General features: G+C 43.5%; 1 protein-coding gene and 1 long non-coding RNA gene across 12 annotated transcripts in view; one reads left to right on the forward strand and one right to left on the reverse strand.

Annotated features, from left to right (window-relative positions):
* The window catches only part of MAK (male germ cell associated kinase), a 55,859-nt gene that overhangs the window by 677 nt on the left and 27,231 nt on the right, over positions 1-27,951 (reverse strand). For 4 of the 10 annotated variants that reach the window (XM_053223155.1, XM_053223157.1, XM_015068938.3 and 1 more), the window contains exons 8-13: positions 27,529-27,696; positions 21,325-21,630; positions 16,780-16,952; positions 13,747-13,895; positions 8,540-8,671; positions 3,514-3,633 (exon numbers count right to left, since the gene is read on the reverse strand). In XM_053223155.1, coding sequence (XP_053079130.1) covers positions 3,514-3,633; positions 8,540-8,671; positions 13,747-13,895; positions 16,780-16,952; positions 21,325-21,630; positions 27,529-27,696 — 1,048 coding nt within the window. Of the gene's footprint in view, positions 1-2,039; positions 2,202-3,513; positions 3,634-3,921; positions 5,999-6,092; positions 6,168-8,538; positions 8,672-10,829; positions 11,005-13,746; positions 13,896-16,779; positions 16,953-21,324; positions 21,631-27,528; positions 27,697-27,951 lie in introns of those variants that run through there. The other 6 variants (XR_008298715.1, XM_053223158.1, XM_027040284.2 and 3 more) reach the window with 6 other exon arrangements.
* LOC128315685 (uncharacterized) overlaps positions 15,612-27,951 on the forward strand; it is a 32,114-nt gene continuing 19,774 nt past the window's right edge. The window contains exons 1-2 of one of the 2 annotated variants that reach the window (XR_008298718.1): positions 15,612-16,634; positions 19,809-19,983. This is a non-coding gene — a long non-coding RNA (uncharacterized LOC128315685). Of the gene's footprint in view, positions 16,635-18,071; positions 19,984-27,951 lie in introns of those variants that run through there. The other variant, XR_008298717.1, reaches the window with a different exon arrangement.

The following is a 27,951-nucleotide window of genomic DNA, read 5'->3' on the forward strand; positions in this document are numbered from 1 at the left end:
GCCTATCACACTTAGGTTGGCAACATGAATTAGGATGACCAAGAAAATTCTTGGTTCAGGTTGGACAGGCAATAACCCACAGTGTTATTAGTGACTTTGTAAAATCCCACAATGGTTACATCTGAATAATACTCGAGCATAATACCCACTACGGAAACTTTATTTGTAATTGTGAATCCTATAAAGCTCGGGCTTCATGGAGCTCCACAGGTGGGATCCCACAGAAGATTTCTTTTAACCATGAAAATATGGTTTTTAGAAGCAAGAAACTTCCTTTTTTTAATTGGGAAAATGAAGGGCGATAACAGAATTCCTTTAAAAGGTGAGCCAGTCCTAAGATCCCAGACTGTTCATCTTGGGGTCTGCTTTACTCATAAATTTGGCTGATTAAATATTTGTGAAATTTTGATTTGTTAAATATTTGTTGTCTGAACAGCTTACAAGCTAAAATTGCTTAAACATCTCAAATGACAGAGCAGTAAATCATTTTGCAGAGAACTTTAATGACTGGACTCTTCTCCAGTCCTTCCTTCGCCTGCCTTCGCTTCATAATTACGGCTGAGCATCATAGATGTTTTATCTGAAGAGGGATGTTTGATCCTTCAATTTGGGCTTTAAGTATCGTTTCACACTGTGTGGTGGCTGACACTCTTGGATTAAACTAAGTGTCAATTTTGAGACGAATCTGACCATTTTGCACACTGAACACTACCTATACTCTATCCACTTGCATGGTTTCCCTGTTTTGTTTTTTTTGTTTTTTTTTCTTAAACTTTCTCTGTAAAACTGGGAGTGGAGGGGAAATTATGGGAGCACGTGGGTCCAGTGTGCTGCTGACCTCAGCTTAATGGGAATGAAGCATTAAGTGAGGAACTGCCCTGGGGATGGTCACCTGGTCCTGTCATCCCGCCCTGACCAGGTTTAAGATTCTCCAGGTTCAAGCCGATAGAAAGCGACCTGATAAGGTGGGTTAATAGCCAGTTAACCCTGAACTGTGAAGGAAGAACTGGTTAAACAGTTAACCAGGTTTTCCAGGAACAGCCCTTTTGTTCTATCCCACGGGAGTGTGGACACACACCAGCCTGTTAAATTTGTGAGCCCACACAGAAGGCTGCAGACCTAATGGGCCTGTGGGTGGAGGAGAGAGCAGGTGAGAGGGAAGGAGTGGAGCAAGGAGGAGAGAGAGGGAGAGAGTCCCCTGGTGAGTGATTTCAGAGACGGGAGAGGGGACAGGAGAGGGGACGAAGTCTTCAGCTAACAGTTGGGCGAGCCTCTGGTGTTGCAACGTGAGGGATTTGGGGAGTAACAGAACTTTTTTCCCAGCTCATGACCTAGCTACGTCAGGTCCTGAATGCATTTGAGGGAAACCATGTCCAGGAAAACGTTTTTAAAACTGCTGAAGAGGGAATCATTTTGCCAAGATTTCCTTTCTGAGAAATAATAATTTCAGGACTCAAGCACCCTTGGTGAAGAACTCAGCAGCTGCCAGAGGAGCTGAGATCCGGGGGCAAGGCAAGAAACACTTTTGTGTCAGCCGGACCTTGCCCCGCACCTCCTTAGTGGGGCAGGCAGCCCTCTCACGCTTGCTGTGCCCTCTTTTTAAAAACAGCACGTGTCCTATCAAGGGCATTTAACTTCCTGCAGAAAACATTTGCCAAAGGAAAGATGTTTGCCTGTGACCCGTGCCCTGATTATGTAACCTTTAGCAAGAAGTAAAACCCGTGTAAAATGAAGACCGTAATAATAGTACCTTCTGGAGTAGAGTTAATGAACATAGCTCACTTAGAACAGGGCCCTCCCTGCCCTTGCAAAGGGCGGCAGGCCGTGTAGGGAAGAAGTCACTCCTCATAGTCCTTGTTACCACAAGGCAGGGAGTCGGGGAGGAGGCGTTGGGAAGTTTGGGGTGAGAGATTACATAGGGAAGCTGGAAGAAATTAATTCGATTTTTCTTCTCATTTAATCCTGGGGGCGAGGCTGGGGAAGAGCAGAGAGGAAGGCTATGAGAGAAGGGGAAATAGTTGAGGAAATACGGTAATGACCTGGTTTTATTCTTTTGTGGGAAACTCTCACACCAGTGGGAGTACTGAAAGATACATCTCTTACAGAGCAGTGTTTTCCTAAGGATTGGCATTGACCACTTGAGGATGATTAATATTTACTTCTTTTTTTACCTTTCCTCCTATCACCATCTGTAGGAACATCTGATGAGCAGAGGAAATGAAGAGATGAAAAGTTATGAGAAAGCATTTACTTAAAAAAAAACAGGAACATGCATGCTAATCTGACAGAATGCTTAATATACAAAGGCCTTCGATAGCTTACAAAAATCGTTTTTTAAAATGCCCACTTTCACTTTCTAAGAGCAGACAGTTAGATAACAAACCAGTTTGAAACATTTTGATTTTCTCCTCTTCTTCTAAAAATTGCTACTAAGCCATGGCTGCTGACTCATTGTCAGGCTGGCTTAAAATACCCGAGGCTTCAAAAAAACAAAAAAATCTATCACTTGCTGTGTATAATGTGTTTACTTACATATTTTGTTTCAGCAGAGAGATAATGAAGCGATGCTTTTCACAGATAAGGTAACTATACTGTTTGAGCAGTGCTACTGTGGTACGAAATCATAAATTACAGAAGTCCCGTGCTTCTCACAGTTTTAGCTCCAACAGTGTGAACTTTAGAGGTTGGACTTCAGAGAACTTTAGAGTGTGAACTCGAATCAGGAGTTTGAAGTTCAGAGGGAATTTATACAACTCCCTATCTTCCCAAACTTCTGACTGTCTGCCTTAATGTTTATTTTAAGTGCCTTCCTGAGGACTTCTATTTTAGAGTCGTTTTGAGAGCCTTCGTAGTCAGACCTGGTCAAGCTCAAGTACAGAATCACCACCACGCCACCGCAGGGCACACAGCCTACTTGGTCATGACCGGAGGGCGGGGGAATAAGCCAAGCCTCCACCATCTACTACCGGTGCAAAGCCAGAGCCAGGGTGGGAAAGTTCTGCCGCGGCTGCCTTCACTCTGCACAGGAATTGCCTGTGGAGTGATACACAAACAGCATCTCCGTGTTTATGAAGCCCCCGCCCTGTGCCAGGTACCGACCGGGTGGGCAGCTCTGAAAATGCACCTTCTTTACATCCCGTTGGGTCACACAGCGTGTTCTGGAATTTCACAAACCGGCTCCTCTCCCAGCTCCACCACTTAGGAGCTGGGTGACCCTCGGTCAATTACTTGATGTCACTTTCCTCCTCTGTAAAAGGTCTACCTCATCCAGTCTTGTGCAGGTTCAATAGCATAATCCGTATGCCTTGCAAGTCACCACTTTGTTAAAGGCAGCTCTTACAAGAGACTCGCAGACCACACCTTCAGAAGAAGGGGCATTTTGCCAAAAATCATTAGAACTGTGTTAACAAGGTGAGTGAGACTAATTTAAAAGTCTCCGCTTGGGCAAAGTGTATAATCTTAGAAAAAGCTCCTTTCTGGTCAGAAATCTTAAAAACTCAAAATTGTTCTTACCTGTAGTTGTTGCACCAAGAGGTGCTAAGTGTATCCTCTGGCCAGCTGACCCCACTTCTTTTTTGAGAAAGGAAGGAATGTATCCTGACTGATTGTAAGTAGCATAACTTCCAAGACTTCCTAGTGATGTATCATAAAGTTTCATAGTCAGAAGGTGAAAATTTTAAAGCACCCGAGAGTAACTTGAATACTACACGCCTACTAATTCTAGATTCTATTTTTTGAGGACTGACTCTATTCCAAGCACTGTACTATGGCTTTAGAGACCATCCTATTCAGTCCGTATAACAACCCTTTGGGAGGTATATTTTACCCACACCTTGTGGCTCTCAGAACTTGCTTAAATGATCACGGTAAGTGACCAGGTTAGAATGTGAACCCAAGGCTGTTTGCCCTGAACACACCAGGTTTTTTTTTTATGACTCCACTCTTACCCTGAGAGTATGTCTCCTGCCAGGAAGCCCCCATCCCTGTACTGCTTTCTGTGCTTTGTCTTCGTTCTGCAAAATCACTACCATGACCGCACCTACTCTCATAGGGTTGTTGTAGGGATTGAATGAGATGTAGGCAAAGCACTTAGCATAGAATCCGGTGTTCAATAAACGTCAGCTGTCATCATCATCATCCTCATCGCTATTAGTGAATGATCAACCTGGGGGCAGTAGAGTGAGGGGCTGAAGGAGGGAAATGTAGAGGCAGAAGACAGGAGGTCATTGCTATAGCTGAAATGAGTGACCTGAATTCAGGGAGTCACAGAGGCAATGCAGAAGAGAACGGAGTGGGTATATGGGGTAGGAGGGGGAGGGAAAGAGGAATATAAACCCCTAAGTTTGTATCTTAGGTGACTAACAACAGCAGTACAGGAGAATCAGGTTTGTTGGAAAGACATGATGGCCATGGGATATTTGAGTTGTAGTGTTGAGCAGGCCTGGAGATTTGGAATTATCAAGCTATGGCAATTATGAGCTATGGGCTTGGAGGAGCCAGCTCAGAGGGACTGTGGATGTGCAAAGATCCAGAATGGAACCCCAGGGAGCACCAGCATTGAGGGAAACGACAGAAAAGGACCCGGTGGAGAAGAGGGAGTAGGGAGGGTAGGTGATGGGAGGAGCAGGGTCTGAATGGCCAAGAGGATACAGTGTGCAGAGAGAGGAGGGAGGCCAGAGAGGCAGAGGTCTGATGGGATTTGCACCACCCTTGGGATCTGGCCACTAGGATAATGTCAGGACCTGGCAGGAGCTGTTTCAGTGGCCTGAAGCCATCTGAGGACAAAGGACAGTGAGCTGAAGAGCAAACTGGAAATAAGGGAAGAAATGGATGTAATTTCTCCTTCGAGAGCCTAGCCGTGCAGGAGAGGAGACAGGTGTGTCAGCAAGGAGGTGAAACGGGGCTCAGATCATGGTGGTGGTTTCAAGAACTGCTTGCTTGGCAGCTATGACTGAAGCATTTTTCACAGTGTTACTTGTTCGCAAGTCTGGACTCTGAACTTCTCGTCCCTGAGTCTGTCACAGCGCTGTGCATAGTAGGCTCCCAGTAAGTGTCTGCTCTTGAACCAACAAACGTCAAACAGCAGCGTTATTGCAGAAATAGGATTTTACACAGTGAGCACGTTATCAGCTTATACAGTTTTAACACTACTGAATATAAGCATGATCGCCTCCCTCGAGTGCCCATTCAGAATCAGCAGTCAGCCCTCTACTTTGAAAGATTTTTGAAAGAAAGTTCAAGGCAGTGATCACGTTCAGCAGCAGCTTCAGAACATTGCTCTTGGTCTCATCCTTCTCACCAGAGCAGACACTTACTAAATGCTTACTGTGACAAAAATCCTAGGTATGGTTATATAATAATACATTGGTAAATATTATTTCCTCCATTTTGTAGGTGGGGAAACCGACGTAGGGAGCCTAAGGAACTTGTCCACAGTCACAAGGCCTACTGAGTGATAGTATGGGGATATGTCCGATTCTAAAAGTCGTGTGCCGAATAGTTAATAGGCTGCATCTTACTATTACAAGAAGAAGTTGCTAGGGAAAAATGCACAGAAAAGGAAATTTTCTTAAATTACTTTGGCTACATAGTTTCGAAGTGCCTTGTGAGCTGCAGATCTTTAGGCTGGAGTCAGTAGCACTGTTGACACCAGCGACCTTGAACCCCTAGGAAATCTACCGCCTCTATTAACCTGGTTAGCTTTTAATTTTAAATGATTGTTAGCACTTCAAAAATGAGTTTCAGAACTTAAAAAGAAGTTTTGCAGGAATACTGATTACGAAATAAGGAAATCTTTTAATTCTTTTCAGCAGATTTGCTTCACTTATATAAATTGTCATAATTAGTTTAAGAAGATGAGCATAGAACTTCCTGAGAGCATGTTAGTCTTAGAATTCCAACTACTGAAGAATGGTGTTTCTGATGATGTGGAATGCTTCTCTTTCTCCTAGTCCTCGTCTGACTTCTCAAAGAAGGTGACCTTGGCCTTCATAGTGGCCTTGTATGGCAGGATTCAGAGCAAATGTGGAAAAGAAAAGTGGACAAGGTATTCAAAGAACAAGTTGCACTCATCTAGAATGCCCAGAAATTACCTTGTGGGTCCTCTAATTTTTCAGGAAAACTTTCATTACATGATAGTTTTTCAATTGTTTTAATTATGCTTTCCTCTGAAGAGAAGGCAGGTAGAAAGAAAGAATGAATAATAAGAATGTTTTAGGAAAAGCAGAGAAAAAAATGGATTGGTTAGATGATTAATGAAAAGATCAGGAAGAACCCTTAGCATGAGAAAGCATTCTCATGTGTGGTCTCAGCTTTCATCTGATGCCAGCCAAGTATAGATTCCCCCGAGACTCAAAGTTGTATTTAACCATAACTCATTTGTATTGGTCCGGTGGATATTATTTTAAAATACTGGCAAAAATAAGTGAATTACAGTGCTGCAGTGTTTGACGCTTAAAATGTCCACGGTGTTAAGATTAACGTCACATCAGAATATCCCAGTAGATGGGGCGCCTGGGTGGCTCAGTCGGCTGAGCGTCTGACTTCAGCTCAGGCCATGATCTCATGGTCCGTGAGTTCAAGCCCCGCGTTGGGCTCTGGGCTGACAGCTGGGAGCCTGGAGCCTGCTTCGGATTCTGTGTCTCCCTCTCTGCCCCTCCCCTGCTCACGCTCTGTCTCTCTCTGTCTCAAAAGTAAATAAAAGCATGGGGTGCCTGGGTGGCTCAGTCGGTTGAGCGTCCGACTTAGGCTCAGGTCATGATCTCACAGCTCGTGAGTTCGAGCCCCGCGTCGGGCTCTGTGCCGACAGCTCAGCCTGGAGCCTGCTTCGGATTCTGTGTCTCCCTCTCTCTCTGCCCCTAACCCACTCACGTTGTGTCTCTGTCTCTCTCAAAAATAAATAAACGTTAAAAAAAATAATAAATAAAAACATTAAAAAAAAAATATCCCAGTAGATTACCATAGTGACCCTCAGGTGGTTTTTGGGTCCAATACCAGAAAACTATCTATTTTTTAAAAAGAATGCTTTACTTCTTTACACATTTTCAAATGATATGTAAGATCATTCAGCATAAGTTTTATAGTTCCAAAAGTTGTCCTTTGTGGCATATTATAATTATAGACATTTAAAAATAAAACTATTCCATCTCTCCTTTAACCGTAACCAATGGAATCTAAGTACCATGGTGTTTAAGGAAATTTTTTTTTAATGTCTGTTTATTTTTGAGAGAGAGAGAGAGCATGTGCAAGTGGGGGAGGGGCAGAGAGCAAGGAAGACACAGAATCTGAAGCAGGCTCCCGGCTCTGAGCTGTCAGCATGGAGCCCAGTGTAGGGCTTCCACTCATGGATGGTGAGATCATGACCTGAGCCCAAGTCAGATGCTTCACCAGCTGAACCTCCCAGGTGCCCCAATACCGTGGTGATTTTATGCCCACCAATATTGACTTACAAAATACATGAACATATTCCTTTTTAACAGCTGGAAATTTCATATTAATCCCATTTCTCTCTAAAATTTTATTTTCATTCATGTCAAAGTCAAGATTTTATCCAAATATAATTTTAGGTTAAGAAAAACAAATATAAGTTTAGGCTTAAAAGTCTTTAAATTGACTACTCAAAAGTATGTATAAATTGAAACCTTTAAAAATTTTTTTATAACCATAAGTATGTCAAAATACTTTTTTCCTGGATTAGGTTAGTTATAATTATGACAATTCATTGTATGTAGTTAATCAAAAAAGCTGAATAGTATAAATTTTGATTACTAAACATTAAAAGGCATTATTTTGGGGGGAAATTCATCTCACTGAGAAAGACGGCAGCTTATTCAAGCTGTCCGTGTGTCCACAAATGAATGTTGCTTATTGCTAAAATCAGGTTTCAGGACCAATTCCGTTCCTTTTTTCTTGTTCCTTTTTGGAAATATAAGCACTGAGAAACCTTGTTTAACATAAACAGATAGTTGGGAATGAAAGGTGTTTTATTACAGCTTTGTCACCACATTCTGTGAATTCTATTCAGAGTTCTGGACCAAAACTCATACAGTGATTTTAAAAATGAGTTTTGACTATCTGTCAGCTAATAATTCAATTAGGCTCTTCCATTTTGTGAAGGTTACCACAAAATTTGGAAACCACTTGACTTCAACAGGACTTGTTCCCCAGTTATCACAATTACTCGCTCTCTCAACATCGTTCGCAACTTACGAAACTGTCTCTTGGATTGGCACCCCAGGTATAGGTGATATTTTTACACTTTGGGGAAAAGGAAACAACCATAGTAAACAGGCAATTTGTCTTTTGTTTTGTAAAGTAGGAGAATAGAGACACAGCTCAGGGAGATCCATTTTAGGAAAGAATCCACATGGAAGTCGAGATCTGGCACATGACTGCCTTAAAACCACCTGTGCTCAAGTACCAGTTCGAAAACCCCCAAGGTTATCTCAGTTGGAAGAAGGCAGCTGCAATATAGTTAGAAGTCAAAATCTGCAGAAGGAAAACAATGTAAATTTATACTTTAAGTGTGTTTTTACTTTACCTGCGTTACTCCTTTTGAAAGCAAGTTCTGCCCCCATGGGTCCCAATGACTTAGGAAATAACTGATTACTCCAAGTATATGGGTTTATATCCTTTCCACTGGCTACCAAGGACACATTCTTGGGATTTACACCTTAGAAGAACAAAATCAAAGTAGTCATTTGAAAAGTTAGGGTGTGATCATTAACTTGACAGATAAATACATAATACATTCAAATGCAGACTAGAAATAAGTTGGAGGTGAATGGAAATAAATTTATGTTACAATGTAGCAGTTCCTTCAATAATGTGGAATCCTCACAGTGTGTTTTGCAAACACAAGGTATTTTCTATAATACAAGTAATAATCATTGAACATTGGACATCTCTGGCTCAATGTCTTATAAAAATTGAGGTGGTACAAAAATTTTCTTCAAACTGACTTGTTTTAAGTACGTACTTAAAAATACATGGATATGCGCCAGACCCTTGAGGAACACTTCGTGTAGCCAGGAGAATTGAGAGCTTGCATGTGGTGTGTAAAGATCTCCGAAACTTATTGCATATTAGACAATAATAAAATCTAAACTCTTTATGATTTTCTGAAATCTGTGAAATGTGGAGGCAACTTTAGACTTTGGTACTAATGGTCAAAGGGTGGTGTTTTAACTTATTCTTAAGAGATTTGAAAACTTCCTGAACTTGACTTCTTTTCACTGATAATAAATTGGATGCAACTTACGAGAAGGTAAAGACATCACACAGTCTACGTCTCTGGGTCGTACATGTGTTTTCTTTAGCAAATACAAGAGAAATCCTCACCAAGGACTACCATTAACGTAGGAAGTTAGCACCTCTTTCCGGACAGGATGAGCTCTGGCTCTTCAGAGAGTGAACTCCTCAGCAAGGTTTCACATTTATGAGACATATAATAATATCCCTTGTTTTGAAGCCATAAAAAGGCCAGGCTACTCTGTACTGAGCCTCAAAGTTACCAGTCACCAGTACTCTAATGAAACACTCCTCCATGTAAATAATTTGCCTTTCTTAACGCATAGAGCTCCTTACGGATTTCGGATTCTGATAAAAGACCTACCAGTAGAACTATATATCATAGGCACTTGCCTGACAGTAAAGAAGATGCACTTACTAAGAAGGTAGCAATAACTCATACGAAGAAGTCAATACAAGAAAATCCTTTACCCCCAAAGACAAGGCAAGGTAGGGGGGAAAACTAATCTCCTTAAATGAGCAGTTTTCATAAATGTAGTTCAACAAAGAATGGGCCCTGAGTAGTTAAATTATTTTGTTAATCCAGTTAGCCTTCGGATATCCCTAGTTTTTTTGTTTTTTGTTTTTTTAGTAAATATATCCATTAGCAAAGACAATTGCTTTAATTTTGTCTTTTTGAACATTCCAGATTTCTTGGAAATTGACACAATCTAGAATGTGAAGTCATTTACATATTAGTTTACAAGCTTTTACTGGGCACCTTCTATATACCAAACACTGATAGACAGAGGTAGAAATGAATATACCATCACCCCTTGCCTCAGAGGAAAGTAAATCAGTGAACACGTATCTACTGAGCACCTATCACATGCCAGGCATTGTGTATGGCATTGGACAAAAAGTGGTGAGCAAAATAGTGTCTACCCTTTTGGGTCTTAATAATCTAAGGGAAGGGAAACATTAACAGTTACAAATAGGTAATTAATGGTATATAAATTGTTTAAAGGAATCTGGTGCTGAGAGGGCAGGCAAATAACAGAAGAAACTTTCTTTAAAAGTCCCACCAGTCTTTCTTTAAAAAAGGTAATTTTAAGCTGAAATGTGAATCTGGTTAGGACTCGGGAGGGGGTGGGAGCTGTGCTCCTGGGAGAGGCCACAGTGTAGGCTGGGGACCCAAGATGGTTAGGAACCCCGAGACATTCCATGGATGGAGAAAGAAGTGGGACTGGCACAAAATAAAGCTGGAGAAGGGGGCAGGGGTCAAATCAAGTAGGGATTTGTGTGCCAGGTTAAGAAATTTAAAATGCAGTGGGAAAGGCAAGTGTAGAAATAACACAGCACGTTGAATACACAGGGTGGAAGGAAGGACAGAGGCGATAAACGGACTTGAGAAGGAGCAGGGTTTCAAAAGTGCTGTGGAAGGAGCGGCCCTCCCCGCCTGCGTGGTGGCATCGGTTTGTGCCAGAGAGCCCAGTTCTGGGAGCAGGGAGTGAGACCAGAGGGCACCCCCAGAGACGGTTTTCACTTCCATCGCACACTCTGCGACTCCCTTATGCGATAATTAAGTACCTAAGGCTTACAGGGTGAGCGGAGAGGTGAGTGCAGTCCCACTGTAAGTAACAGAAAACAGTCTCAAAGTCTTGCTCCAGTAAACAGCCGGTCAGTAGCAGGTCAATAACTAGGACTCTTGCGTCCCTCTCCCTGCAGGCCAATGCCACAGATCTGCCAAGTCTTGTAGAATAATGCCATGCTGCCCTGAAAGTATATGGTACATTTCTAGAGCTCCCATGATCCTAAAGATTGACGCTTAAGAATCAATTGATGCTTTTATGCTTGGCTTTATGGTAAAAAAAAAAAAAAAAAAAAAAGCCCCCATATTCTTTTTTTTTTTTAATTCCTAAAGATACTTAATTATAAAAATAACTATGGATCGTAAATGTCAAGCATCATTTCTTATTTCGGTTTCTATCCTCTGCAGTCATCGCTGGCTCATGACAGGAGCTCAGTAAATGTTTGTCTGAGTGACTGAACTGAGCTCAATTCTAGTTTCAAATCTCATCCGGCTCTAGAGGGGCATCTTCAAGGCAAAAAAATGCCAACAGGGGAACAGGAAGACTCAAGTTTAGATTTCAAGCAGTTCTAATTTCAAGTCTATTTAGGGTCTCAATTATAGCCATGCTTCTGACCCACAGTAATTTGCAGGATCTGATAGATCTTTCTAGTTAAAAAGGAAATGACCAGACCAGTTTCAGGTATCCTGAAATATGTCCCAGAAAACCACATTAGGGAGCAGAACTATGAAAACAGAGTGCTTTGGATCTATTTATCCTGATAAAAACTTACAGTTGCCTTTCCCACCGCCAGAGGGCTCCCTTGTACAGATAAGAAAATACCGATTTGCTATAGGATTGATTTATGTTTAAACAGGGGAAAATATCCCCCATGAATCTGTGTTCTGGGAATTTTGTTACATCCCTGCTTTTGCAGCAGGATCGGAACTCCTCATGGTATCAACACCAAAATGTCACAGCGAAGCATCTCCAGAGTTGTCTACCTGTTCAGTCACTAACTTCTCACCTCTCATCACTTTGCAGCCCACTCCAGCCTCGTTCTCCCTCACCATTCCAGACTGAAACTGCTCGCCAAGTTTCAGGTCCTTCAGGGACCTCCCCACTGTTCAGTTTAATCAGGCATTTCTGTCCCTTCTCATAACCGCTAAGCAGCAAACTCTTTCCGGGAAATGGTTCCTTCTCAGCTTCTGCAAACCCCCTGTTCATGGTTTTTCCCCCTCAGCTGCCTGGTTCCTTCCTTTCCTCTCTCTCGAGTCGTCCTCCTCCTCCTCCTCTACCGCTACCATCGTTCCCACTCACAGTCTCTCTGTAGGTGATCCTGTTCAATGCATGGACTTAAATACTGTCTGGGCGTCGCCGTTCTCTGTAGCCCAGGTCCCTCCTCAGTGTTCCTGGCTCTTCCCTCCCCCCTCCTGCATGGCCTCTCCACACTGGAATGTTTCACGAGCATCTCGACTCTAACAGCCCGCATGCAAGCCTGACCACCTCTTTCCCGCCCAATCCTGTTCCCCGTCGGTCTTCCCCATCTCAGAGCATAGCACCACCATCCACCTAGGATTCAAGCCACAAACTGGCTTTTGTCTTTTTCTTTTCTACAACATCCATTAGCAAGACCATTTCCAAAATCTATCAGGAGCCCTGCTCCCTCTCAGTCATCATCCTCGTTTCCCTGGGGGGCCACAGTGGCTTCCAGCTGGCCTCCCTGCTTCTGGTCTTGCCCTGTGCGATCCACCCTTTACACAATCTTTTTAACATGTATGTCACATGTCACCACTCACCTCCCAAGGTTCCCCCCAAAGGCCTCCTTCGGAGCTGGAATAAACCCAAAATTCCTTCCCCTGCCCTCACGGCGCTGTCTTACCGGAATACTGCTGGCTCTCCCCACCTCACCCCTCCTCACTCTCTCCTAAGCTCTTGTAAAATCTAAATGTGCAGCCTGTTGTTTATTCAGAGAAGCCAGGGTCTTTCCCTCCACCTAAAACTTCTTTTCTCAGCTCTTCATCGTTCCCTCTTTTTGGACTAAAGATAAATCTGTATAGATATATGGTCACTTAAAAATTGATTCCCTTTTAGGCTAGGTTGAATTTAAACTTTTCTTTTTAAAGTGGACTTTGAGGAGAAAATGCTACCTGCAGGCATGACATAAACTACCCACCATCTGTCTAGATCTTTCTCCTAAGCTCCGGATTCATATATTGAGTCGTCTCCTAGATAGATCAACTCAGATGTTCACTAGGCATCCCAACCCCAACTCCCGAGATTCCCTAGTTATGCACATCCGTCCCCTCCCGATCTCCCCCTTTCTCGGGTAAAGTCACCAACCCCCCCCCCCCCAGGGGACAACACTGATTCCTCCGTTCTTTACCACCACCCGTGCCCATCTGTCAGCAAGTCCTGTCTTTCCACTACTCAAATACATGGAGATTTTACCCATTTCTGTGTCCACGTTCACCATTCTGGAACAAGCCATCACCCTCTCATTCCAGACACGTGCAGTGGCCTCTTGAGCCCCTAATATGCTCTACCCACAATGATCTTTCAAAAACACAATCCCGATCATTTAGGAAACAGTGTAAAATGCTACATTTTATAAAACGGTGTCGCGGGGGTGCAGAATTGTTTTAATAAAACTTAGCGCTTGCTAAAGGCATAGCTTTGGTGGGAGAGGGAAGTTGTGTGTTTTTTGTTTTTTGTTTTGTTTTGTTTTGTTTTTTTTTGAAGCCTATTCTCATCTTTTTGGTTGCCAGGCATTTCTTGAGCAGACTTCCCCGAGGCAGGGGACCCAGAAAGTACTTGGGAACAAGCACTGACCAGGCTGAGCCGGCAGAGAGCGCTGTTTCAGTGGTGCCCTTTCTGCAAATATTCCAGGACTCTTAAGCCTGACCCCTCCCCTAGTTAGCATTAACGTTGTATGTTCTCTGCTCACCTGGAAGGTATCTGGATTGCTTCAAGTAGTACTGCTTAGCGGTGGAAGCAGTCGACAGTTCAGAATCCGATTTCTGGGAAACGGCAGCGGGTAAGCTCTTGTTTTCCCCTGCTGAGTGGTGCGAGGCTGAGGGCACCGACTCTGGAAGCCTTGAAAGTCCACAGAAGGTAGCATCACTACTTGAAAAATGAGACGACGGCAGCTACGGCGTCCCCCACCCGCCCCCTGCGCGTCTCTTCAAACCGGGCAAGGCCACCCCACTCAACACGGTTCCCGTCAGAGTCCTTTTGCTGACGGGAGCACCGAGGGACGACTTCTCCCCCGAAAGGTATCAGGCAGCGTCTGGAATCATTTCTGATACCAGCCATGATGTGACAGAAAGCTTTATCGCTGAGCAGCAAACTGCCTGCGTATGTTTCTGGCTCCCCGGCCCCGGCTGCGGTTGTGGGTTTATCCTGTGGGAGGACCGTCGTGGCCACCGTCCCTGCCTACTCACGTAACGTCTGATCAGTAAGGCCGTCTGGGTCCCCCTCGGAGGCTGACGCTGGCCTGGCTGGCCCTCTGAGCTGCTGGCTGCCCCCACCCGCTCAGGGGTAGTTCTAGACACAGGCAGGTGGCCCCTTTCATTCGAAACGGCCCCACCCGTTCCTGCCTCCTTTCCCTTTGGCTCAGCCCATTGTAGTCATGCCAACCGCTGAGATTCGCCCCACTTTCAAGACCGCTCATTCCAGAAAGCCTCCTCTCCTCGAAGTGCTCTGCTGCCCGTAAACAGGACTTTTGAGCTCTTTGCAGCTCCTTCGTTAACAGCACTCCGTGCACGCTCTGCTCTGATGTCATGCTGACTCGAAGGTCTTATTTCTGCCGCTATACGTTTGATGGGCTGCAGACAGACCACATCCTGTTCCTGCCGTGGCTTAATACATCTCTGTATTTAGTAAACGTCTACCGAGCGTGCGCGCAAGTATAAACATCTTGCTTTTGTTGACTTTAAAAGAGACAACCTCATCAGTAAAAGTTGCACACTTTAGCGTTGGGTCTTCTGTATTCTTTATGAGGAAGCCTAGGCCGCCAGAGGAACTGAGCAGACAATAGCAGGGTCCATTCAGTGCGCCGAGTGTTTGAGCTCTTATTGCTTAAGAAATAGTGTGGTGCAAAAAAAGAGACAGAGGTCTAGTTTGGGATTAGGCCTCGTCTGACTTTAGGCAACCTGTTCCTTCAACCTATCTGACTCTCAGTAGTCTACTCTGCAGATAGTTGTACTGGAGTATGAAGATTACAAATTAAAATTTAGGTAGGCGCTTAATAAATGGAAGTATCTTAATCATTATTATGTCTAAATCATATAAAGCCATTTGAAGATACCAAAAAATAAAAAGTGGAAGAAATACATTAAAAATTGTCATACAGTTTTTCGAACGAATTTCAAGAGAAAAGGAATAATTGATACTGGAATTTATCAATCATTTCCTTGCCAGAAGTAAGTATGTGGACTACAAACTCGATCTATAGGTTTGGATTCAAATCTCTTCTACCCCTAAAAGTACGTGATAAAATTCAGCTGGAATTAGAACGTCATGGGTTAAAAAAAAAAGTTTTCAAGTCATCTACAGACTAGGCCAACGCAGACGCAAAGAATTATTTTTAAAAAAAGGAATTATATAGCTCTCTACACGTCTTTAGGATGTTGACATCTTTAAGCTGACATCTATAATTTCCCATCGTAAATTAAATCATTTTATTTCTTGTTTCTTGTTAACAATAGGTGGAAAACAGTAAATAATTTATAAAGTGAAATATTATGAGGATTGACTGTAATTGGAGTATTTCATGGTACAACTTGATAAAATAAGTCTTAACTTATTCCCTTATTCCATAAACCCTCTGAATCTTCAACAAATTATGTATAATGTATATCTGTAGGTTTTGAAAAATCAGACAGTTTCACAGAACATTCTGGTACACTTAAAAGAATAAGCATCACTGGGTCCTGGTGCTTTAGTGGTTCTGAATCTCCGTGCTTTCCAACACGTGCTTTCCAAATAGGCTAAAATTCCCTATTTCTAATGTGGGCTTTTCCCTTGAAGAGAAATACTATAGGACAACAAAGCCTTCCAAGTGGAAGGTGTTGGTCTTCTGACTTCTCCTTTTGCTTAGCATCTCAAAAGTTGTTTGGCCTTCCTGCCACTCACATATGAAAATGCTAAGAGGTGTGACTTTCCACAGGGGGATTAAGCAGGTTTATTCTCAAGTTCATGTATTTTAGGGAAGGGTCCCTATGGAATTTGAGAAACTAGAAACGTATTGACTGAGGATTATCCAAGCATAGGTCCCCCTCTCAGAATCTCCATGTACCTTCAGAGATATGTGGACCCCAAGGGAATGCCAGATAGCTATTAGATAAAATTCCCTGCCTCCTGCCAATATGTTTTTCTCCCTATTCTTTTATTCCAGAGAGAGAGAGAGAGAGAGAGAGAGAAAGAGGGAGAGGGAAAGACAGTATTTCCCCACACATTGGTTCACAACATTTAACCCACCCTCACCTCAAAGGTGAATAGTGCACTCATGAATACTGGGCTTAGAGAAAGACAGGGGGCTGCTGGAGACGTTAAACTTCCAGGAAAAGTTTAGGAAGTGATCCCAAAGGTTTAGAATAGCAAACAAACAAATAAGGGAACCTGAACGCCATGGGAAGAAATCATTGCCTCTGTAGGTTGTGCTTTGCTTTCTTCAAAGAGGCATGCAGATATCAGATGGGAATCGTGGGATCGTATTTCATCAGGGTATGCTCAAAACTTAACAAGAGCCCTTCCCTCCACACGCCTGCAGCACTCAGCCATTAATACTGAGCATCTTTACCGTGAGAAGCCAAGATTCTTACCTTCCCAGAGGTACGTGTACAGATTTGGGGTTTATGGAAGAGAACAATATTAAGCTACTTATGGCCTTTAATGTCTCCCTGCATTTGTATGTCCTGAGTGACATAAAGTTGATACCTGATAAAAATAGATTTTCCTGAGGGATGTGAAATCTTACCGGAATGGGGTATCTTTTTTCCTCTTTTCTTTGAATACACCCATGCTCGGCCGCTTGGAATAGGAGGCTCCAAGATCGTAATCCTCATACTCTTCCCAGCTGTCTCCAGACTTGAACACCGTCTGACCCCAGCGCCTCCTAGCACTTTTGTGCCCCAGGGTACCATTTGGCTTCTGTGGTGGAAAATCAGTCATCATCATCTCTAATCATTTGCTGAATGCCTTTTATGCACAAGCTACTCTACCTTATACTAAGAGTACCTGATCTCGAGGGGCCTTCCATATCGTTAAGATAACACGGACACACGTTGAAAAGCGTTAACAAAAATAGGTAGCACGTGCTAAAAACAGGATAGGGGTTCCGAGGAAGGAGAGATCTCTGACATTGGGTTGGGGGAGGACTCGAATACTTAAGGATCAGAACTGCTCATCGCTGTATAATTTGGAAAACTGCCATGTGTGACTGTCTCTTTGGGCAAGTGACTGAACGTTTCAAAGGCTCGGTTTCCTCCTCCTTAAATGGTGATATGCAATGTTTATCTAATTAGTGTTTCTGAATTGAATAGTAAAATACATTGGAAGTCCTTAGGTTAGGGCCTAACGCGTGATGAGAGTCACTGAGTTAGGTGGTACGATTGTTATTACTATTATTGTTGTTGTTCCAGAGTTTGGAAGAGGGAAAGAGGGTGACTTTCTGATAGAAAAGTGCCAGAGTGTGTTCTGGGAAGGAAGGGTGGTTGGTGCTTATTAAGGCAGATAGTTGGTGCTAGAAGTAGTGAAAGACAGGGTTGCAAGGACAGACTGATGCTGGAGTCTGAAGGCCTTCCAGCGTCTGCCTAACGAGCTGCAGCTCTCCTGTGAGCAGTGGAAAACACTGGATGTTTTTTGAGCTAAAAAGTGAGGAGATACAGGCAGCATTCCCGAAGGCCAGACTCTTCAGATAGGAGGCCTTTGCAGTTATACTGGCATGCAGTGGCAAGGGCAACAGATTCCTAGTCGTTGGAATGCTCGGGAAAGAACACGTGTGCTCTTAACAAGGAATTAAAGGCCTGGACTTTGCATCTATGTGAACAGATGTGAGAGAAGAGTGTGGCAGCACTCGTTGCAGCAGTATGCTTAAATACCTGAAGTCCCAGCTGCCTTTGCAGCTGTTTGTAGCCATGTGACACAGTCTAGCCAATGAGTTGTCAGTGGAAGTCTACTAGAGGGATTTCTGGGACAGCTAGCATGACATGCCAGTGTTTTGTTTTGTTGTTGTTGTTTTTTTTTTAATGTTTATTTATTTTTGAGAGAGAGAGCTCAAGCGGGGAAGGGACAGAGGGAGAGAGAGAGGGAGACACAGAATCCGAAGCAGGCTCCAGGCTCTGAGCTGTCAGCACAGAGCCCGACGCGGGGCTCGAACTCACAAACTGTGAGATCATGACCCGAGCGGAAGTCGGACGCTTAGCGGCCTGAGCCACCCAGGGGCCCCATCACTCTTCCCTCTTCTAGAATGCAGATGCCATCCCCAAGGGACAGCAGCCATGTTGTGGCCATAGGAAGGAAAGCCGCTTGGTAAGCATGGTAGAACAGGAGGGCAGAAGCGGTCTGGTTCCTTCTACAGGCTGCCGCAGCCCTGGTTTGGCCCACCCCTGGCTTCTTGTCATGTGGGAAAACAACCCATTACTGTTGGAGCCTCAGTGGCCGGGTTTCCGTCGTAAGTCACTGAGTGTAATCCTAATGGATGCAGAGAAGGAAAGGCAGGAATCATTTCAGGATGGGGGCCCTGTCAACAGAAATAAGGAACGAGGAGGAAGACTTGGCTTGGATCAGAGAGTGGTTTTATTCAAATTTATTTGGGGTGTTTTTGGGGTTTGTGAACCGAGGAGTCCAAAAGGCGATTGCAAATTAGGGAATTTGGAAGCAAGGTCAGCAAATACAGTTATCTTTGGAGCACGATGTTGAAAGAATGGATATACTATTGCTTGGAGCCCGTGGTGTCACAGTGATGGCCCATGACGAAAATGGTATTTGCCAACTTCTGTTATTGTTTTCTTTGCCGGGGAGAATGAGCTCTAGACTGAGGAGAATAAAAAGCTATCAGGTCCCAGATAAGCAGAGCTGATCAAAGGTTACACTTAGCTGAGTTTGAGGCTCTGGTTTTGGTGGAATGGTTTTTTAGGGTGCTGAGTCTGTGTGCTTCTGAACAGTGTCAGTAACATCAAGTCGTATGCCTGAGGAGACCGGAAAGGGGCAAATGTATGTAATTTTTGTAACGTAGAAGGTGGAGTTTTGCCAACTCCACTTTAATACGTTTGGTATAGGATGAGGACAAAGATTCAAAAATCAGTTGCTAAAGGGAAAGTTTTTGAGCATCAAGGGAAAGGAGTGGCAGACCACGTAGGCAACCATTTTTTATAAGAAGCACACAACGTATGTAGTCTGTGTGGCCTTCGACAAAATGGGTGACAGGGTCTTTGAGGCTATCAGTGAAGCGACAAAAGGACAACAAGGCAGGGTCAGTACTGCTGACCACCCCCCCCCCCCCAATTTATAACCCACGTCTAATGTGATGGTATTTGGACAAGTGGCCTTTGGAAGGTAACTGGGGATTAGTGCCCTTATGAAAGAGACTCCAGAGAGCCTGCTTTCTCTCTCTGCCATGTGAGGACAAAGCAAGAAGGTGACATCCACAAACCAGGAAGAAGGCCCTCCCTAGGAATCAAATTGGCTAACGCTCTGATCTTGGACTTCCCAGCATCTAGAACTGTGATAAAATAAATTTCTGGCTTAGAGCCACCCACTCTATGGCATTTTGTTATAGCAGACTAAGTACGTAGTTCGGTACTCTGACCAAGAGTGCTGCCAATGGATCAATGTCCATCTAGAAGAAAGTTCTAGTGGCCTGCCCAAGGGCTCCCTGCCATTCTGTTCATCATGAAGGTATAGGGCTAGGGTATTGGGTACTTTAACTTAGTGCATACCAGGGCTGGGCATAGTACGTGGCACTTAGTAGATACTCAGTAAATATTCTTTTTCTTTTCCTCTCAGTATGAGTCAACATTTGATGCGCCTTCCAAGAAAAAAACAAAAATGTAATCTTTGGTGGCATGAGTGGATGGACCTCTGGTTCTGGGATGTTGGAGGTGATTCACCATGGTTTATACTCCCTGCCTGCTGTTCACCTCTGGTTCTGGCAGCCTCATTCTAACGGGGAAGCAGGATGGTAAGGGGGACTCAACAGCTCCTTCCTACCCAGGAACCAAGGATTACTCAGTCATTGGTGAATGGTGTCATGTGCGGAGCACATGGGGGAACCGGGGATGTTTCTCCTAGAGAAAAGGGCAGGCAGTATAAGGGCTATTTTCAAATATCTGAATGGCTGCCTTTCTCGAAGAGTGATGAACTTTTATTAAAAGCTAAAGAAGACCAGAGTTTAGCTCAGTATGAGAACTTTCTAATAGTCAGAAATGCCCCAAAGGTGATGTGGATTCCTCAGGACGCTGGGGGTGCTGAACAGAAGTAATGTGGACAATTATTCACTCATTTGTTCAACAGATGTTTGAGAATTTACCATGTGCCAGGCACCATTCTGGGTTTGGGGCCTGTACTGATAAACAAAACAGACAACATCCCTGACCTCATGAAACTTACATTCCAGTAGGAAGAGCCAGATAATAAACAATACACATAAGATACAAATAATTAATTGTATGTTAGAATACGTCAGGGCTTTGCGAGCAGGGCTTGCTTCTATAGGGGTGGCAGGAATGGATAAGGAACTAGGCAGTTTTCTTTGAGATCTCTCAGTCCTACAATGCCCATAACGCAATGCATTTGGGAGTATACATCTTGAGGAGCCAGTAATATGGCACATGACGAGCTCCCTGAACCGACCAAACAACCGAAGTCGGAAGAGGAAGTTTTTATACTATGCCTGACACTTAAAAAAAAAAAAATCTGTTCATGTTCAATAGTATTTAAAACCAGTATAAAATTACTGTTAAAATCCTTAAGATTTCAGGGTCCGCTCTCTTGAGTCCCATATTCTATTAAATGCTTTGTTCTTCTGTATCTGAGTAACTGTTAAAGTCTGTAACATCAAAACTTTATTACATTAGTTTTGGTAGTTTTTCTTTTCATAAACCATATTAGAATTTTAAGTTATCTCATGCTAAGCCCCGGCCAGAGGAAGCAAGGACTTTAACACAGAATCATATTTTACATCTTAAAAAAATTTTTTTTAGGGGGCGCCTGGGTGGCTCAGTCAGGTAAGCGTCCAACCTCAGCTCAGGTCATGATCTCATTGTTCCTGAGTTCGAGCCCCGCGTCAGGCTCTGGGCTGACAGCTCAGAGCCTGGAGCCTGCTTTGGACTCTGTGTCTCCCTCTCTCTCTCTCTCTCTCTCTCTGTCTTTGCCTTCCCCACTTGTGTGCGCGCGCGCTCTCTCTCTCTCTCTCTCTCTTAAAAATAAACAAACATTTCTCGGCATTTTTAGGAATGCCTAGAAAACAAAAGCCTAACCGCACCAAACTACTGCATATAAAGGATCCTCACGGGCTACTTACGGCCGGCGTGTTTTTGACGATGCTCGGAAATAGCGTCTGTGGCTGCTTCTGCTGCTTCGGCGCTTGCAGGACACTCGTGTTCTGTGGCGGCTGGATGGACCGCAGTGGCTGGTGGCTGTTCTTTGGCTGCGGCTGTCTGACAGTCTGCTCGTTTATGTCCGGCAGAGGCTCAGGTTCTAGATCATCTAAAGATGGCTTCGGCTCTGGTGGTTGCACCTGCTTCCTGTCTAAAGATTGTTTTGATTCCAGATGATGTGAGGAAGGGCCTAATACTTGACCAACTTGAAAATATGGGTGTTTCAGTGCCTACAAAAAGCAGGGAAATAAGAAATGGAAAACGGTCTCACTGACATGTATTGCACATGAACCACTGACCGGCGGCGAGCTCAGTGTATAGAACTAGACTAGATAAACTTCAAAGACTCAGAAAGCATCCAGTTTTCCCTTACGTGGTACCTTCAAAAAGAGGACTGGGAAGTAACGATTTAGGAAAGAAATTTCTTTTAAAAGGCAAAGTACAACATAGTAGGAAGAATGTCAAACTCACATGTAATTTTAACATCCAGGCAACACAACCGTTGTATTTAAAGATTCTGTATGAAAAAAAAAAATCTAGCTTATAAACACTGGCCAAATTGGATGCGATTCATTCAAACTAAAATGCTAGATACTGAGCATGGTCCAAAGGCATTAGGAAATGAGTTAAGAAAACCTATGTAGTTCATTTTCAACGGTTAACTATCACATTATATAAAATTCAGGCCTACACTTTGCCTAAGGATAACTACATACCTACTAGCAATAAAAAAAATTCTAAGAAAGGAGATGACAAGTGAATATGTTTTAGAGTGTATTATAGCACTATACCAGATATTTATGGAAAGAAAATATAAATAATAAAAAATCACTGAGGGTTGTTTTTTTTAATTTTTAAAAATGTTTTTATTTCTGAGACAGAGAGAGACAGAGCGTGAGCAGGGGAGGGTCGGAGAGAGAGAGGGAGACACAGAATCTGAAGCAGGCACCAGGCTCTGAGCTGTCGGCACAGAGCCTGACGCGAGACTCGAACCCACAGACTGTGAGATCGTGACCTGAGCCGAAGTCGGACGCCCAACCGACTGAGCCACCCAGATGACCCTGATCACTGAGTTTCAACTAGTTCAGTCAGCCACTCGCTGCTGCTGCATGGAGGTGGCAGGTGGAGTGGAGGACCCCTCATGACTGTCTGGGGACATGAGCTACAGTAGAGGTTCTCAACTGGGGGCGATTTGTCCCCTCTGGAGACATTTATTTATTGTCACAATTTGGGGGTGGGAGGCGCTCCTGGCATCGAGTGTAATAACAGGACAGCCCTACAACAGAGGTGATCTGATCCAAATGTCGGGAGCACCAAGGTGGATGAAAATTGACCTGGAGAACGTCCGAAGTCTTCTGTGCAGCTCAGCTGTGGAGGCTGAGCCCCTTACCAGTGAGCCTGTGCCTGGATTAAGGAGGAAGGCTCCCAGTTCCGCTGTTTGTGTCTGTGTGGGGGACGGGGGGAGGGGAGGGAAGGTGGGAGGGGGTCCTTGAGGTCGCCCAGCCCTATTACCCTGCACATCCTGCCCTAAGCTGGTCCCCACCTGTGTGTGAGCACAGCCCTGACCCACAGTTGGCTGCTTCTCAGGCCTGCAAGGGCAGTTTTTGGGGGGACAGCATGGCCCCTGTATCCTATAACTTCCATCTCTCCCTAACTAGGCCTCCCTGCTTCCACTAAAAAGCAAGGCTATGACATAGTGGACAAGAAAGAGGTTAAGGGCAGGGAGGTGGATTTCGGCGGAGGCAGAAAGAGTTTTTAATTCTGCCATGTCCCCTACCACAGCTGGTGTCCGTGTTAATTACACTGAGGTTGCTAAGTGGAGCTCTACAAACACAGACAATTTAAATACAGCATTGCGTGACACACAGAAGGCACTCAAATTCTGCATTAAGTCATATTAATTAGTGTGTCAATACTCCTGAATTTGAAATGGGCTATATTTTGGAACCAGAACCTTTATAAATGCGTTTCGTAATTTCACGGCTTCGTCTGTAACAATTTTTCCTCTTTAATATCAGCTACTGTCCTTCCAGAGGAGGAAAGTCTTTTAGAAATAATTTATTTTTTACTGCTCATGCAGGGAATATTTGAGCATTGCATACAATAAGGATGCATAGAGGGGTGCCTGGGTGGCTCAGTCGGTTAAGTGTCTGACTCTTGGTTTCCACTCCGGTCATGATCTCACGGCTTCTTGTGAGTTCGAGTCCTACATCAGGCTCCTGGCTGACAGCTCAGTGCCTTCTTGGGATTCTCTCTCTCTCCCTCTCTCCCTGCCCCTTCCCTGCTTGCTCCCTCTCTCTTTCTCTCTCTCAAAATAAAAAAAAAAATGAACAAAGAATGATTTAAAAAGGATGTATAGAAATTTCTATACATTAAAATGATTTCTAATGCCAACACCAGAAGAAAACTACTGCTCACATTGTGACAGGTTGTTTTTTTCAGAACTTCCTTCTAGTCATGTAATATATATATATTTTTAAAAGAAAATCGTATTGTATTATAATATTCTAGCCTGCTTTTAAACTTAGCATTTGAACTTGAGAATTCTCTAAAATGGTTTCATTTTAAAAATTCCATTTTTTTTGTTCTGTGCCCACAGATTATATAATTTATCTGAAGGTATAAAGTGTGCATTACTTCAGGAGCTCATACTGTCTGCCTTAATTCAGATTCCTTAGAAACAGAGCCTAAGAAGGAGATCTGGTGGGTACCAGTGATATATTGAGGGAGTGCTTTTCATGAAAAAAAAAAAAAAATCTGAAGTGGGTGAAGGATAAGGGTGGGGAGGGGTCAACCTAGGGTACCAACTCTGATCAAGTCTACCTTGGCCTGATCCACAGAGAAGGAGGGGGATTCTGAAATGAAAATCTGACTTCGGGGTTTTGCCCTCTTAAAACAAAGGTATCTTTATGTCAGCCATGCAAAGGATCTAGACTGTCCCCAAAGCAGATGTGTGGGTACGTAACCTCTCAGTGATGCTGGCTTTTGCTGGCTGGAGCAATTGTCCAGGAAAGGGAGCAGCTGTGAGCATTAGCAACCAGCACTTTACAGAAGCTGAGGACAGGTGCTTCATCCTGGCACAGGAGATCTGGGTGAGGCATTAACAGCATCTACTGTAATATCTGCTATAATATCTTGTTCAAAAAGCAGTCTCCATTCTTTAATTGTAGCAAACAGTCTATTTTAATGATGTTTAAACTTGAAATGTTCCCTTGGAAACATTTAGGTTTATACTGCCAATGGAAAGTTTTTAATTAGCTTTTAACATCTGTGTGCAGAAATCTTTATCCAACTTTCTGATTGTTTTTAAGGTTCTTGATATACTATGTTGCAAAACTATTTTCCATTACTTAGAGAAATAGCTTTTCGAAGGTTTTGTTTTTTGTTTTTTGTTGTTTTTTTTTTGTTGCATTTTACCATGGGGAACAAGGGGGGGGAGCATCAAAAAAATAGTTTTGGTAATTTTTATTTCTTTTTCTTTGATTTTTTTAATTAAAAATTTTTTAAATGTTTATTTTTGAGAGAGAGAGAGAGAGAGAGAGAGAGAGAGAGAGAGAAAGAGAGAGCATGAGTGGGGATGGGGCAAAGAGAGAGGGAGACACAGAATCAGAAACAGACTCCAGGCTCCATGCGGGGCTCGAACTCACGAACTGCAAGATCATGACCTGAGCCGAAGTCGGACACTCAACCGACTGAGCCACCCAGTTGTCCCTCTTTTTCTGTGATTTTTTAAAAAAATGTAATTTAGGGGCGCCTGGGTGGCTCAGTCGGTTAAGCGGCCGACTTCAGCTCAGGTCACGATCTCGCGGTCCGTGAGTTCGAGCCCCGCGTCGGGCTCTGGGCTGATGGCTCAGAGCCTGGAGCCTGCTTCCGATTCTGTGTCTCCCTCTCTCTCTGCCCCTCCCCCATTCATGCTCTGTCTCTGTCTCAAAAATAAATAAATGTTAAAAAAAAAATTTTAAAAATGTAATTTATTTTGAGAGAGAGTGTGTGCATGAACAGGGGAGGGGCAGAGAGAGAGAGAGAGAGAGAGAGAGAGAGAGAGAGAATCCCAAGCAGGCTCCACACTGGCAGCATAGAGCCTGATGTAGAGCTCGATCTATCAAACCATGAGATCATGACCTGAGCTGAAACCAAGAGTAGGATGCTTAACTGACCGAGTCACCCAGGCACCCCTTTCTGTGACTTTTTAACATGTCTCATGCCCATTCTTCTTTTTTAGGTAAAAGTTAAAGAGTTTTATTGCATTTTTATTACAAAAGTAACCAGTATTTAGAAACATTAGAAAATACACTGCCACGTTTGTTAAAAAGATTTGTTGCTATTTGCCTTCTAATCTTAAGATTTTTATAAGAGAAAATTTTAATTTTATGTGATCAAATCTGAGCTTTCCCTACACAGAACAAACTGTTGGTCACCCAGAGGGGAGGGAGGAAATAGGGGGAAATCAGTGAAGGGGATTAAGGAGTGCATTTATCATGATGGAAAAAAAAAATCTGAGTTTTCCCTTTGTGGCTTCTTCTATTACTTTTATTCTCCTCTATTTCTTAGCCTGAGATCAGATACTCACCTATAATTTCTCTAGTTCTTAATAGTTTCGTTTGTCCTTCTTATTATTTAAACCTTCTGTGATTTGCTTGAAAAATTGAGAAGTATGGTGAGAAATAACCTAAATTTACTTTTTTCCAAAGAATTAACTAATTGTCCCAGTGATGGTACCCCTCCCCCCCCAATTTGTGATGCCATATGTACCCTCTGCTGACTTACAGCTTTTGCAACTCGGAGCTGTCTGTCCATTCGTGTGCTAGTACCTTCACTGTTGTAATTACTATCACTTTACAGATTGTTTTAATATTTGATAGGGCAAGCTGTCTGCCCCACCACTGTCCTCCAATTACTTATTCAAACCTGTCTTGACTATTCTTTCCCATTTGTTCTTCCAGTTCACCTTTCGAGAACATTTCTCAACCTTATTTCTGAAATAATGTTTTGGTAATTCAATTTTTTTTTCTTATTTTAGAGAGAGAGAGTGCGAGCCGCGAGAGGGGTAGAGAGAGAGAGGAGAGATAGAGGATCTTAAGCAGGCTCCATGCTCATTGTGGAGCCCAAAGCGGGGCTCGATCCCACGACCCTGGGATCACGACCTGAGCCAAAATCCAGAGGTGGACGCTCAATCGACTGAGCCACCCAGGTGCCCCTGTTTTGGCAATTTTAATACTGAATTTATATTTAAATAACAATAAGTATACGCTAAAGCTTAGATGTTTTAAACCTAAGCCCTTTGCAAACACAACCATGGCATTTTCCAGACTGCGACTCCAGAGAACACCTGTAGGATGTAGAAGGGCTAGTCACAGAGGAGCCAAGCAAGGGTACCACCTGCTGCCCTCTTGTGGGGGCTGCAGAGTGAACAATATTCTAGTCCTATGGAGGGATGACACTGTTGTGTGGAGTGAACAAGGACCCACCTCTAAACCACAGGAGAGCACAGAAAATCTGTTTCCTAGCTGAAGAGATGCCTCTCTACTACCAGTGATGAGTTTCTTCCTAATGTTTATTTATTTTTGAGAGAGAGAGAGAGAGAGAGACAGACAGACCATGAGCGGGGGAAGGGAAGAGAGAGAGAGAGACAGAATCCTAAGCAGGCTCCAGGCTCTGAGCTGTCAGCACAGAGCCCGACGCGGGGCTCAAACTCACAAACAGTGAGATCATGACCTGAGCCGAAGTCGGATGCTGAACTGACTGAGCCACCCAGGCGCCCCCTGAATTTTTATCATTAGAGAAATTGATCTCTTTCAGCCTCAACCTCATTTGAACCGCCAGACACAGAACATCATTGGTGTGGCTGTCTTCTCAATTCTCCCAGGCATCTTGTAGGCCTAGAAATTAATTCATGACATATTGGATGCCTTAGGGTTTTGGGCTTACTTCTCTTGGTAAAACCCTGGTTGAGAATAGACTTGTCTTTGTAAATGAAAATATTCCTGGTATTGTAAACCCTCAAAACAAAAAGGGAAGGGAAGGGAAGGGAAGGGAAGGGAAGGGAAGGAGGGAAGGAAGGAAGGAAGGAAGGAAGGAAGGAAGGAAGGAAAGGAACAAACACACTGTACCAGGGGGATTCATCTTACCTGGCTTGCTGTCGGTCGCTTCTTTGGATCCCAATTTAACATTTCAGTCATTAGCTGAATAGCTTCATTACTGGCGTTGGGAATAAGAGTTTTTAAGTTTATAGGAACACACTGGGGAAAGCGGAAATTCATAGAGGATGCAAGCTGGTACCCTTCTGGCCAGTCACTCTATTTAGGGAATATATAAGTGGGTGGGATGGGAGAGCAAAAAAAGAAAAGAAAAATGGTTTTTAGTAATCAATTTAAAAACACAGAAATAATATAAAATCACTGGTTTATGAAATGTTAGTGTTGACTACCATAAATAGATGAAAGAATGAAACACCAGACCACGTATACAACTCAGTGCTACGGAGAGTATAGAAGGAATATAGAACTGTTAGGAAAAAATGAGAAGACACTTCTATGAATTTCAGAATATCC

This window comes from Acinonyx jubatus, chromosome B2 (genome assembly GCF_027475565.1).
Source record: "Acinonyx jubatus isolate Ajub_Pintada_27869175 chromosome B2, VMU_Ajub_asm_v1.0, whole genome shotgun sequence".
NCBI classification, from domain to species: Eukaryota; Metazoa; Chordata; class Mammalia; order Carnivora; family Felidae; genus Acinonyx; species Acinonyx jubatus.